The sequence below is a fragment of the Coccidioides immitis genome (genome assembly GCF_000149335.2).
Source record: "Coccidioides immitis RS genomic scaffold supercont3.3, whole genome shotgun sequence".
NCBI lineage: Eukaryota > Fungi > Ascomycota > Eurotiomycetes > Onygenales > Onygenaceae > Coccidioides > Coccidioides immitis.
This window is the reverse complement of record NW_004504308.1, coordinates 2,774,053-2,785,955: the sequence shown is the minus strand read 5'-3', so window position 1 is coordinate 2,785,955 and position 11,903 is coordinate 2,774,053. Positions and strand designations below refer to the sequence as shown.

Below are 11,903 nucleotides of genomic sequence, written 5' to 3'. Positions count from 1 at the left end.
TAGGCTAGAATGAAAGAAATTTCGCGCTAAACCCTTTCCTGAATTTTTTTTTTTTTTTTTTTTTTTTTCCGGCTTCTTCTGGCGAGGACTTTCTTGCCTTAACATCTTTATCGCGCCATCTTCCATTCATCATCCTTTCTTCCTTTCTTCTACTCTCCATACCAGTATTTCAACACGTTCACTTCGTGCTGATTTCATTTTCCCTTTTATTTGTAATCATTTTCGAGTCCATCTTTTTTGCTTTCTCTTTTTCTTGACTGTCTCAGAGAAAAAATTTCCGCTCCACTCAGTTCGTTAGGTCTCAAATCACCAAAAGACCAAAAGTTCAAAATGTCTTACGGAGGAGGTTATTCCTCATCTCGCGACCATTACGGTGGCGGCCATCATTCTGGTGGAAGGTGAGTTCTTTTTCCGCTCACATCTCGGCGAGCGTTGCTTTGGATTACGTTCCGAGCACAGTCCTGCGTCGAGCTCGTCTCATCTCCTTCTTGACTTGTGCTGATTAGCATTAAAGTGGTTACAGAAGCGGTGGCTACGGTGGAAGCAATGGATATTCTCATGGTAATTCGAATGGCTATGGATCCTATGGTGGCAACTCCCACGGTAGTGGTGTCGGCTCACATGGAGGCGGCCATCACGGTGACCGGATGTCCAATCTCGGTTCTGGTTTGAAGCAACAAGAATGGGGTATGTTAAATTCCACTAATTCCCTCGTGTCTCTTTTGCTAATATTTTGTCTAGATTTGAACGCCCTGCCTAAGTTCGAGAAGCACTTCTACAAGGAACACCCCAACGTGACTAATCGCTCCGCACAAGACGTGGAAGCTTTCCGAAAAGAACATGAAATGACTGTCTATGGAAAGAATGTTCCTCGCCCCGTTGAAACATTTGACGAAGCCGGCTTCCCCCAATATGTGATCTCTGAAGTTAAGGCTCAGGGATTCGCTAAACCCACACCCATCCAATCTCAAGGTTGGCCTATGGCCTTGTCTGGGCGCGACGTTGTTGGTATTGCAGAAACCGGGTCGGGAAAAACTTTGACATATTGCTTGCCTGCCATCGTCCACATCAATGCTCAGCCTCTGCTCGGCCCTGGCGATGGACCAATTGTACTTGTTCTGGCGCCAACTCGCGAGTTGGCCGTTCAAATCCAAGCCGAAATTACAAAGTTCGGAAAGTCTTCACGCATTCGAAACACCTGCGTCTACGGAGGTGTCCCAAGAGGACCTCAAATTCGCGATCTTTCCCGCGGTGTCGAAGTCTGTATCGCCACTCCTGGTCGTTTGATTGATATGCTTGAAGCGGGAAAGACAAACCTTCGTCGGGTTACTTACCTCGTTCTCGATGAAGCAGATCGCATGCTTGATATGGGTTTCGAGCCCCAAATTCGGAAGATTATCGGGCAAATTCGTCCTGATAGACAAACTTGCATGTGGTCGGCTACCTGGCCAAAGGAAGTCCGACAGCTTGCTCATGACTTTCTCCACGATTATATCCAAGTATATATTGGATCCCAAGACCTCTCGGCTAACCATAGGATCACCCAAATCGTTGAGATTGTGTCGGATTTCGAAAAGCGTGATCGCATGATCAACCATCTCGAACGTATCATGGATGACAAGAAGTCCAAGATCCTCATCTTCACTGGCACAAAACGTGTGGCAGATGATATTACCCGATTCCTCCGTCAAGATGGATGGCCAGCTTTGTGTAAGTTGGAAACACCAGCCTTCCCCTGTAATTTAAAGCATGACACTAACTGATTTAAATATATAGCTATCCATGGTGATAAGCAACAGAATGAGCGTGATTGGGTTCTAAATGAATTCAAAACTGGCAAAAGCCCGATCATGGTAGCCACTGACGTGGCTTCGCGTGGTATTGGTATGATCAATTTGAACTATCCCCTTTCCCCCATCCCTTCATCATTATCCCTCACCCGTATTGATGTCGTGTGACCTTGACCCAATGCTGTGCTCTCTTCAGATAACATGTTGGTAAAACATGTTCTCTCTCCATGCCTCAGGGTCTTTACTTGGTTCTCGCTTTAAAGGGAACCTTGGACTTACAGTGCAGTGTAGCATGCCGTGCTTCTAATTGTGCCTCTCTACTACATACTTTCCTCGCGACCGTAGAGGGGCCAGAGTTCTATATTTGAGCTTTTTAGACTGCATTTCCAAGGTTTTGCCAGGACCAGGATCAAGTGCCATCCTATGGACTCTGATACAGTGAATGACGCTGAAACTGGTCCGAGAGAGTAACGCACAAGTCCACACGCCTGAGAAAGGGCTCCAGTCTTTCGTCTATAAAATCTAGCTCCATGTTTGCTAACCACCAAGCTGTATGAAGATGTGCGCGACATTACTCATGTGTTGAACTATGACTATCCGAACAATTCGGAAGATTATGTTCATCGGATTGGTCGTACTGGCCGTGCCGGTGCTAAGGGAACGGCTATTACGCTGTTCACCACTGACAGTAAGCCCATGCCTACTATTGAGTACAAAGTCAACAGCAGTGCTAACAGTTATGATAGATGCTAAACAGGCTCGTGATTTGGTCAATATTCTCACCGAGTCCAAGCAGCAGATTGATCCACGCCTTGCAGAGATGGCCCGCTTTGGCGGCGGCGGTGGAGGCGGCGGCCGCTGGGGTGGTCGCGGCCGTGGCCGTGGAGGTTTTACCGCCTCAAATGCTGCCCCTCTCGGCCATAATCGCCGCTGGTAGAATACGTAACCCTTCATCGAATTTCGATATTTCCTTATCGCGATTGTCAAATTGCCCACGACCGAGTTCCTTTCATATTGACCCTTATAGACTGTTACGGTTCAACACGGGCGGCGTTTCGATCTAGATTATGTTTCATATTGCATTTTACGCATCTGAATGGTTTGCCGTCGACGTTGAGGAACTAACAAACATTATTTCCATCAGTAATACCCCCGGCTGGCTCATAACTGCCAATTCATATGCCATACTGAATTTTGTTTACGTCACCTTTGCAGGTTACCTCTGTCGTTCAAAAAAAAAAAAAAGATCGTATGACCCTTTATAGTTGCTGGGGGTTTACCGTGCGCTTTACCAGTGCTTTCTAGCTCTGGCTGGTGTTGATGATACCTGTACTTAATCAGTTTAGAAAATTAATAGTTCTTAGTGTTGGATACCATGAAAGTGTACTCCGTATAGTTACCTGGTTGCCTGAGCTCTTAGGCCTCTTGGTTTACACGTGAGAAGGCGGCCAATTCTCAAGGTCCAAAGGAGCCACCCCACTCTCACCAACTCCAAAACATCCACCAAGCCATATTCTAGGACACATAGGTGCCAAGCTTAACAATACTCAGTACGGAGTACTCGACCGAGTCTATTCATAGAATAGAAGTCCTTCGTACTTGACCGGCGTAAGAGCCATGCCGGATGCCACGCCTGAGTTCTACACCGTTTGGAAAATTCAAGAGCGTCTGACTATACCCGATCCAGAGGAAACGAAGACGAGATACCATACATACCTATTTATCCAGAAAAATGACACCTCCAACAATGGCTCCAATGATACTCCTACTCCTCCTGGAGATGTAAGCGGCTGGACCCACGAAGTTACCGGCGACATAGCCACCTCCACAGGGATGATATATATTCACAAATCCGTTACCGCTTCACCCGAGTATTCCGGGGCATTCTACGCCAAGCACCTGCTGGGTCGGGTTCGAGCGGATGCGTATCCGGGCAATGTGGATGGTGTATGTCGCTCGATCAAACCGCCGGGGTGTCAGAAGAAATTCAATATGGTGACGATGAGGTATGAAGGGGTTGTTTCTGATGATGATGGCGAGGGAGGGAGGAAGTGGAGGTTTTACGAACCTGGAGAAGAGCGGAAGGGATATTTTAAGTGTACAGAGTGGGTGGAGCGGAACGTTGTACCGAAGTTGCAGCGGGATGGGATCCTTGTTGATTGATCGCCCGATGGACAGGGCGGAGCGGGGCGGAGCCGGCATGGTTTACCCTTGGCACTTAGCTCGAAGAGCCTGGGTGGATTCTATTATATAGTTGTCGCTAGAACACTTCTGATATATGTTGCTCTCCCTCAGATATGAGTTGCGCTCGTTAATATAGAGCTCAAGCGGAGCCATCAAACCCAGAATCTTCCCATATACAATACGTCGGATCTATATGTATATATATATCTGAGGAGAGCAGAGTACCAAAATAGGCCTGGACAGCTGCAAATAACTGTTGATTTGGTTTTCTAATCCAAAATTGAGACGGCCGACGCTACCCATGTTCCGCCATTAAACCCTCCCGCAACTGTAATATGCACTATGCATAAAAATAGCGACAACAAGATGGTTCGGCTTAAAAGATATTCCCCGCAAGAAAACAATTCCAAATGCAGACACAGTGTACAAGGTATCGCTTGACAGATAAATTGTTTGCAAAAGCACCCCAGTAAGCCAAGCGAAGAGATCCCAGAAAAATATTCGAACTGGGAAGAAGAAAATTGTATTTATACAGGATTTCGAAATTTGAAGATTTGAAGGCAGCTTAGATAGAAGATGCTTTTTCTGAAAATGGAGCAACGTGCAGAAATGATGTCCATAAGAATAATAAAGACTAAGCTTTCGTTTTCCACAATCTTTCACAGGAAAGGAGAAAAACGAAGGATCGATTCATCACATCAAGGATTGGGATTCTCCGACGAAGGAGCGCGGTTGGACTGATTTTGATCTAAGGACGGCATGTGACTTATTGGGTTCAAAAGGCGGCGTAGCTTGAGTGACTGCGTTTTCAACTGGGCAAGCTCTGAATCACTTAACAGGGGGGCTATCGACGGATCAAGAAGGTCTTTCATCATGCCAGCGATACGCTTTAGTGTGCGATGGGATTCATCGGCTAGGGCCGCGGGAGAAGAAGCACCGTGCTCTCTAACCTCTTCCTCCTCGTCGTCGTACATCCGTCCACCTATTGTGCTGTTCCGCTGCTGGCTGATGATAAATTGTTGTAGCTTTTTGATGTGAGGGACCAAGTGTCTAACGGCGTCTAGAAGTCTATCTTTGTACAGCTGATTCTGACTCTTTCCTGGAAAGGAGCCCTCCTTCCTCGTATCCGCGTAAAGTCGTGCAGGGGAAACAGTCTCTCGAACAAGGTCAACATAAGCAGAGATAGGCTTAGGGTGTGAGCCGGCCCATGTGGTAGGCATAATATCTATCAAAGCCCCGGCTATATCGAGAATGTTCGGATTAAGCTTGTCACGAAAACATGTGCTGAGCGAAATCACAAATGTATTTGTAAAGGCTACTCCTTTAGGTATCATCTTGTTCTGGATGATTTCAAGGGACGCGGCGCTAGAGCGGGTGGCACGGAGTGTTCGTAGATACTCGTGGTATGACGTGCGGTCTGGGTCGATCCTAAATGGCCCATCCGGTGCGGTAAGAACGGTCCAATACTGCCGGCCGATAGCAGGTCCGCCAGCGAAATGCCGGCATGCTCGCAGAATTACCGTGAGTTCTCGGTTTGTTGGTAGAGGGTAGGCCGAAGAGGGGCTGCTAGGACCTGAAGCAGCTTTCGTGCGAACACCACCCGAATATATGGGCTTGAATAGATCGGAGGATGATATCTCCCCAGACTTCTGCACTTCACCCTGATCTTCCATCGTAGGATGACAAGAATTCTGTCCTTTCTTTCCTGGAGCATTGGACGATCCCGTACGTTCCTCGGCGGCACGGACAAGTTTCAACATGGCCTCAGGGCGCTTTATATTCATACTTTGCTCGAGCAATGCCAGCAGGTCAAAACAATCCCGTCTTCGACCTCCAAAGATAAGCAGATTTGCCATTTGGAATATGAGCCCCTCGTCAACAGCTAAAAGACCTTTGCGCCATTTGTCCGTCACTTCCATCCAAATTATACGCCCATCACGTATTGCAGGGATTTTCTTTTTCGCAATAATGTCAGCATCGTTAACTGGGTGCAACTTCTGGGTCGCTAGTTTGGTATTTTTGTGTATGGCATTTAGGATAATGGAGTATGTTATACTGTCAGGTGCATCTGGGCCACTCGAAGGGAGTTCACCAGCTACCTCCCATAGGGTGTCCATATCATTGTGGTTAGAACAAACTTGTAGCATCGCATTGGTGTGGACGATCGAGCGTGGTGTTGAAGAGTCAGGCTTCAGCGAATTGTACAAGGACATTGCAATCTTCACCGCCTTCCTGGATTGGTGTTTTGATAATTCCCGAAAAAGGATGGTATATGTCTGCGCAATCGGTTTCACTCCTCTCTTTTTGATCTAATATCACGTTCAGGAACAAATTAGCATATCTCCCCATCCAAAAGCAGAACGCAAAACCTACATCATTGAACAACTTAAACGCCATGTCTGGCCCATTCTTCTTCAACTCCTCGCTCAGCAGAGCATTCCACGATGCAATGGAATCTGCACCCTCTTTCTCCGCAGCCATGACCAGGGCCACCGCTTTCTCAAACTCGTCATCCGTAAGCATCTTCTCGATGCGATTCATGAGAGCCACCCGATCGTTTCCCACCCACTTCAACTCTCTCCGAAGAGCTTCTTTGGACGCAAACGGGTTTTCTTTCCGCATATAAACATGCTTGCATCGGACGCTACCAATTGTCGAGGCGGAAACCACACGGCGAAACAGGGCACTTGCCGGTGTCGTTCTGGACAACAACATAGCCTTGCTTGATATATTTGCGCACGCCATCCTCTCTCATGCGCGGTACTCGCGCGAAGAAGGCCGGAGGCCAGGGTCCAAAAGATCGGCGGAGGTTAGGGCAGCGACCAATAGCCAATTCCAGCAGAGAGGGACTAGAAGCTTATACCAGCACGCATTATTTTTTTTTCCTTTTCTAATCCAGATACTCCCTGAACTGTGAATATGGACAATAGATGGGAGTCCTGGGGTGTGTAGTCTACTGCGATTCTTCCGTCATTGCGAGCTTTTCAGATATATTGCCTATTCTTACCGCTTTCACAATATCGGATCAACTATTAATGCGGGTGCCGAGGCTACCAGGGCGCAGGTGGCCAAGCTCAACGGGAAGAACATACATAAGAGGTCGCATTTCGGCGCATCCACGACAATCTCGCCAATTCCGGGTTGACAGAAGGTCGTCTGACGAGACTCGTCTGGCCAAACTATGGATACTTGGTCCCATTCTCCGGAAAGAAAAAAAGTTACCACTTACACATGTTGTACAGGAAATACAATCTGAAGAAGATACCGCGAAAACCAAGAAGGATCAGTAAGAAGCCCATAGATGTGAACAGGGGGGAATAAGTCTGAGATTGCTGTCTGTATGGGGAGAGGCGACACACTATGAAGGGCTAACGCATAAGGAATGAAACAGACTTTCCAACCAGCTATCCTGATAAAAAAGACCAAGGTGGAGATTTGGCCGGGGAGGTTCAGGCCTCTGCAGGCAAAAGTAGATTAAAAATGCCAATGCATGGCAAGAAGAAGGCTTAGAGCATCTCAAAACGGCCGTAAACGAGAAGAGAGGAAATCAAAAAGGTGGAAAAGAAAACGCCATCAACTTGTCATCCAGTAAAGGAAAAGGGTAAAATGGAAGAGAGAAAAAAACCAGAATGTTTAATGCACATCCCACCACCCAAGTCGAAAACCATCATCCATTGTCACATTATTACAAGTTCTTTCCCCCGTTTTTTAAAGCACCTGGATTTTTATTTTATGTTTCGCCACGCATCCTCTCTCCCTTCTATCACAAGATGTTAAAAGGAGAATATTAGTCGTAGAACACCAGATGGTACATGGAAAATGATATGATGCTGTAGTAGAAAATGGAGAATGGTATCAGTAGTGCATGGGTAGACCCTCCCTTTCACGAGGAAAACATTGAAGATAGCAGGAAATATGTAGAAAGAAGGCTATTAAATAGTCGCACAAAAGTAGAAATGTGAAGCTGGGGGTATGTTTCGAAGAAGGGAGAAGAGGAGAACACCAAGAATTAATCTAGATGCTTTCGGTCATCAGTCGGGGCCATCCATGCTCGTGACCAGTCATTTTTATTGATAGTTGTTGAGCTGGCCATCTGGGCCTGTGAGTTCAGATGTCAGCAACAATATTTGATGTTGCAAGCCAGATGTGATTCGATTGACACCATGCCTAAACTAGACTGGAGTGGACATCGACACAGAATAGAGACGTGATCTTACTCACGGGCCGGTGGTGGGGGCTGTTGATAGACCTGATTTCCTTGGCCATACGGAGAGTGGGGATAATTGGTAGGATAGGTCGCAGGCATCTGTCCGTTCCCAGACGGATAAACAAGCCCACTGCCAGTCGAGTTGCTGTATTGACTTGGTACCTGGCCGTCCGCAGGTTGATATCCGATAGGAGGAAGCTGGGGACGGACGCCGGCCGGGTATGGCGCTGGCTGTGGCGGTTGCTGAGCCGTGGTCACGTTGTTTGGGTCCGGGGGGGCGTTATTCTCGGCTCCTTGGCTCTGAGCAGCGGCCCGCTCCCTCTCCTCTGCAGCTTTGCGCTGGTTTTCTTCTTCCTTCTTGCGTGCCTTCCATTCTTTTCGGATTTCTTTGAACTCTGCGGATATCGAAGCCTTGTTAGTCGCCAGATTACTCCAAACTGAAAAGCAGAGAAGCGCTAGTTCATCTTGGCATGACGTAGGGTTTAAAGTTCGGCGCCATCACACGCGCTACTGCAAATACGCCAGCACTGGCGCTGTGTAACACCAAAACTAGCTTGATGCGAACGCGTTTTGGTAGGCTAACGCGATTCAAAACAAAGGAAATCGTCAGAGGAAAATCGGAAAAATACATACCTTCGGGAGTACGTTTTGCTCCATGAGATTGCATTGTGACATGGGCATTCAAATGATTAAGAGTACCATACGCTTTTTCGCATCCGTTCCATCCACACTTATACATACGTTCAATTTCCTCATATCGTCGGCGCGGTCGCTTGTGTTGTTGGGAGCCGGGAATTGGCACGAATGAGTATACCTAGAATGCAAGAGCACGATCAGTCGCGTGTACGAGACGATGGAGCGCGCACAGTCGCAAAGACAGAATGTGGTCAAAACATACCTGTCCTGGGCGTGGTCCTGCTGTCGCTACTGGCGATGCAGTTCCGACAGTGGTTGCCGGAGAACTGTAGGGTCCAGGAAGGCCAGGCTGGTGCTGCCCGTATTGGTGAGGCCACTCTGGGCGCGCGTACATCTGTGGAGGCGGATGGCCTTGATACTGAGCCATATCATGGCCTTGAGGTTGGTAAGGGGAGTAGGGAGGAGGGTAGGTTGGGCTCGCCGCCGCGATCGAGGGATCTATAGGAACGTCCGTGTCAGACTTTATTTGCGTGGGATTGCGATGGTCATTTTGCTGCCCATCTTGCAGGTTCATGGACGGACTTGTTGCTTGAGCCATACCTGCCGCGCCGCCGGCTTGGGTATTAGGCGCGTGGTGGTATTGCGGCTGTCGAGCGAGATAGTCAGGATACGGCGCAGGTGGCCGTGCCGTAGCTGCCGGAGGAGGTGGAGGCGGAGCCTGAGCTGCCTGATTCAGGGTATATTCTGGTTGAGGCGTATTGGACGCAGAAATGTTGCCGGTGACTCGAGATTCGGCGGGTGCTGTGTACTGAGCAGGTGCTCGGTTTTCCGGCTGCGACGTGTTGTACTGAGGGGACGCGACAGCAGCGGCGGCGGCGGCAGCAGCAGCAGCAGTAGTCTGGTCTGCGGCTGACTGTTCAGATTCCTGTTCCGCCAAGTTTGGAGGATCGGAGGTCAAACCTGACTGCGCGTAGTCTTGGGCAGGTCTGTCCATATAATAGACTTGTCGTGTGGCCTAACTAAAAAAGGTCCCTTGTATATCCTCCGACAAGTACCTCGCGATCTTAGCGGCGGGTGGCTTCGCTCAGTCCAGTAGATTGAACCGAAACAGTTATATTATTATTGTATGGAGACGAAGAAAGAAGGGGTGTTCCGGTCACGAAAGAGCGCCGGTTCACAATATAGTAGACGGTGACCAAAGCAAGGTGTTCCTTTTTAGGTTCCAACCTGCGGGCGCGAAACAGGGTGCTCGACACCGCAGGCTAGTCCTTCAAAGGTTTGGCGAGGTAATTGGTGTTGTGGGCTGCACCCCAAACAAATCGCGTGGAAACTTGTGTTGGTCCAACTACCAAGCCTTCTTTTTAGACCCCTTTTTAGTTTCCTCTTAGCGAGAAAGACCTCCAGGGAGCAGAGCCACAGAAAATAAGTTATGCCTGAAGAACCAGACCAAACCAAGTATGGGCCGTCTCACGCGCGAAGTCGGGATGGCGATGCTTAAGAGCGCGATCTTCAGCGGCAAAGGCAACGAAACGCAGTAGTCCAGGAGGGGAAAGGTCTGGATTGGCGAGGTTCGATGTCGAGGGCAGAATACGATGGGGGGGGGATTTTTTGACGGAGTGTTTTTTGAGACGATGGTGCAGCGGTGGCAACTCTCAGTTTTTGAACTAAATTCGAGCCAGTTGGAGAAAGGTTGAAATATTTTAGACCGGCAAAGATTGGTCTTTTGCAGTGGGACCTGCAGCAGGAGCAGCCGATAAGCCAACGCGACCCAAAGGTCTCTTGCAGAGTTTGGTATGGTTGAAGGGGGATAGCCGACGGGGTGGTTGAACCAACGGTGGAACCGTTCCGCAGGGAAGAGGATAGGCAGAGACAGTTGTAGCGTCAAAAAGAAAAGAAAAATAATAGTTTGGCGGACGCTTGTGCTGAGTTAAATGTACCAAGATGTTATGCGTGAGGTGTGTATAAAACGGTACCGATGTTTGTACACTTCTGGACCGTACGAAAGTAACCCAAACGAGCCTGAGAGTCCCCTGGTTTGCTGGCGGATACGATGAAATCGATGTGAAGGGTGGAGATCGTAATTTTCCCTTCCTTTTTTTTTTTTTTCCTCTTGCTGTCCCTTTTCCTGCCTTACCCCTCTTGCTCCACACAAAAGTTAGTGAGGATGTGGGAGAGCTTTCAGATTCACGTATATAAAATTACACGTGCCCTATGGGGAGCCTCCCTTCCCTGGCTCTCTGTAATCTCCTTTTTTTCTTAAGAAAAAAAAAACCAACCGCGTTTGTTATGAATATCCCCTGTCTTCGACCTCGTCAGGATGTCGAACCCGGCGCTGCCAGATCGCGGCGGATGTGGAGAAGGAAAGCTCGTTGACTGCCAGGGAGAAGAGTCGAGCCAGGATCAAGCCTTGGTATTTGGGGGCCAAGTCGAGGTGGGAATCCTGGCTAACGAGTTTTGGCGGAATTTGATAATCCGATAAAGCAACAGGGCTCCACTCGACGAGATTGGGTCACCCTGCTCCGTCCTCAAGTCCCAAGCAGGGGTGTGGAGAAATTGCTTTGCTTCGAGAGCCGTCGCGGGCAATAATCGTTGGCTTGTGAGGCAACGCGATGCGAATGGATGTACTGTGTACGAAGGGCCAAAGCTAAAAACGTCGCGGAACGGCGATGATGCGGATTGTCGACCCTCCTTGGTGAGAATCCCGATTTTTGCTGCCGCTGGAGGCGAGAAACCTCTTACCTCTCCGTGGTCTTGCAAAAGGAGCAGCCGGTGTGGAATGAGCTTGGACCTCCCGCCTCGGATGGAGTTTGGTGAGATCTTTTTTTTTTTTTTTTTTTTTTCTTGTGACTTTTGGTGGCCCACCGATACGACCCACGCGCACTAAGGCTTTAGTACCAAAGTTATTTTGTTTTATTTTATTTTTTTTTCTGGCGGTAATTTCGAAAGATCAGGACGGAAGCGTGTTGGACTCGTGGTTCGTCGCACACCCAAGGATGGAGGGAAGGTTGAACTAGTCGAAAACGTCGTAGTGTCGACAGTAGCGTTGGAGGTGTGGTGCAATGGGATAGCTTGAGATGGGTTTAGTG

At 48.5% G+C, this 11,903-nt stretch overlaps 4 protein-coding genes across 5 annotated transcripts; 2 read left to right on the top strand and 2 right to left on the bottom strand.

Annotated features, from left to right (window-relative positions):
• The first annotated feature begins 103 nt into the window (after positions 1–103).
• Positions 104–3,161, top strand: CIMG_07894 (ATP-dependent RNA helicase DBP2). Its single transcript, XM_001240730.2, has 6 exons — positions 104–398; positions 515–687; positions 742–1,710; positions 1,777–1,884; positions 2,350–2,478; positions 2,537–3,161. Exons 1-6 carry the CDS (start codon positions 331–333, stop codon positions 2,725–2,727), a joined length of 1,638 nt encoding a protein of 545 aa, XP_001240731.2. The 5' UTR covers positions 104–330; the 3' UTR covers positions 2,728–3,161.
• Positions 3,162–3,291: 130 nt separating this feature from the next.
• Positions 3,292–4,254, top strand: CIMG_07895 (uncharacterized protein). The gene has a single exon (XM_001240731.2). The coding sequence runs from the start codon at positions 3,408–3,410 to the stop codon at positions 3,951–3,953; it is 546 nt and encodes a 181-aa protein (XP_001240732.1). The 5' UTR covers positions 3,292–3,407; the 3' UTR covers positions 3,954–4,254.
• On the bottom strand, positions 4,206–6,910 carry CIMG_07896 (uncharacterized protein). Its single transcript, XM_001240732.2, has 2 exons — positions 6,348–6,910; positions 4,206–6,283 (listed from the first exon to the last, which is right to left on the bottom strand). Exons 1-2 carry the CDS (start codon positions 6,717–6,719, stop codon positions 4,673–4,675), a joined length of 1,983 nt encoding a protein of 660 aa, XP_001240733.1. The 5' UTR covers positions 6,720–6,910; the 3' UTR covers positions 4,206–4,672.
• Positions 6,911–7,213: 303 nt separating this feature from the next.
• On the bottom strand, positions 7,214–11,843 carry CIMG_07897. 2 transcript variants are annotated; one of them, XM_004445076.1, is made up of 4 exons: positions 9,418–11,843; positions 9,080–9,315; positions 8,815–8,995; positions 7,214–8,576 (listed from the first exon to the last, which is right to left on the bottom strand). In XM_004445076.1, the coding sequence occupies exons 1-4, from the start codon at positions 9,809–9,811 to the stop codon at positions 8,188–8,190; spliced, it is 1,200 nt and encodes a 399-aa protein (XP_004445133.1). In that variant the 5' UTR covers positions 9,812–11,843; the 3' UTR covers positions 7,214–8,187. The 2 variants fall into 2 exon arrangements, with proteins under 2 accessions (XP_004445133.1, XP_004445132.1); XM_004445075.1 differs by having other exon boundaries at positions 9,080–11,843.
• Between the last annotated feature and the right edge of the window lie 60 nt (positions 11,844–11,903).

Bases quoted from the DNA above. Each gene is read 5' to 3' on its own strand.
- CIMG_07894 (XM_001240730.2), top strand. From the start codon at position 331: ATGTCTTACGGAGGAGGTTATTCCTCATCTCGCGACCATTACGGTGGC. The intron at 688-741 runs GTATGTTAAATT...TATTTTGTCTAG, and splicing joins TTTGAAGCAACAAGAATGGG to ATTTGAACGCCCTGCCTAAG. The intron at 1,885-2,349 runs GTATGATCAATT...AGCTGTATGAAG, and splicing joins CGTGGCTTCGCGTGGTATTG to ATGTGCGCGACATTACTCAT.
- CIMG_07895 (XM_001240731.2), top strand. From the start codon at position 3,408: ATGCCGGATGCCACGCCTGAGTTCTACACCGTTTGGAAAATTCAAGAG.
- CIMG_07896 (XM_001240732.2), bottom strand. From the start codon at position 6,719: ATGGCGTGCGCAAATATATCAAGCAAGGCTATGTTGTTGTCCAGAACG. The intron at 6,284-6,347 runs GTAGGTTTTGCG...ACGTGATATTAG, and splicing joins CGTTTAAGTTGTTCAATGAT to ATCAAAAAGAGAGGAGTGAA.
- CIMG_07897 (XM_004445075.1), bottom strand. From the start codon at position 9,811: ATGGACAGACCTGCCCAAGACTACGCGCAGTCAGGTTTGACCTCCGAT. The intron at 8,996-9,079 runs GTATGTTTTGAC...CTTGCATTCTAG, and splicing joins CAGGACCACGCCCAGGACAG to GTATACTCATTCGTGCCAAT. The intron at 8,577-8,814 runs GTATGTATTTTT...CGATATCCGCAG, and splicing joins AGCAAAACGTACTCCCGAAG to AGTTCAAAGAAATCCGAAAA.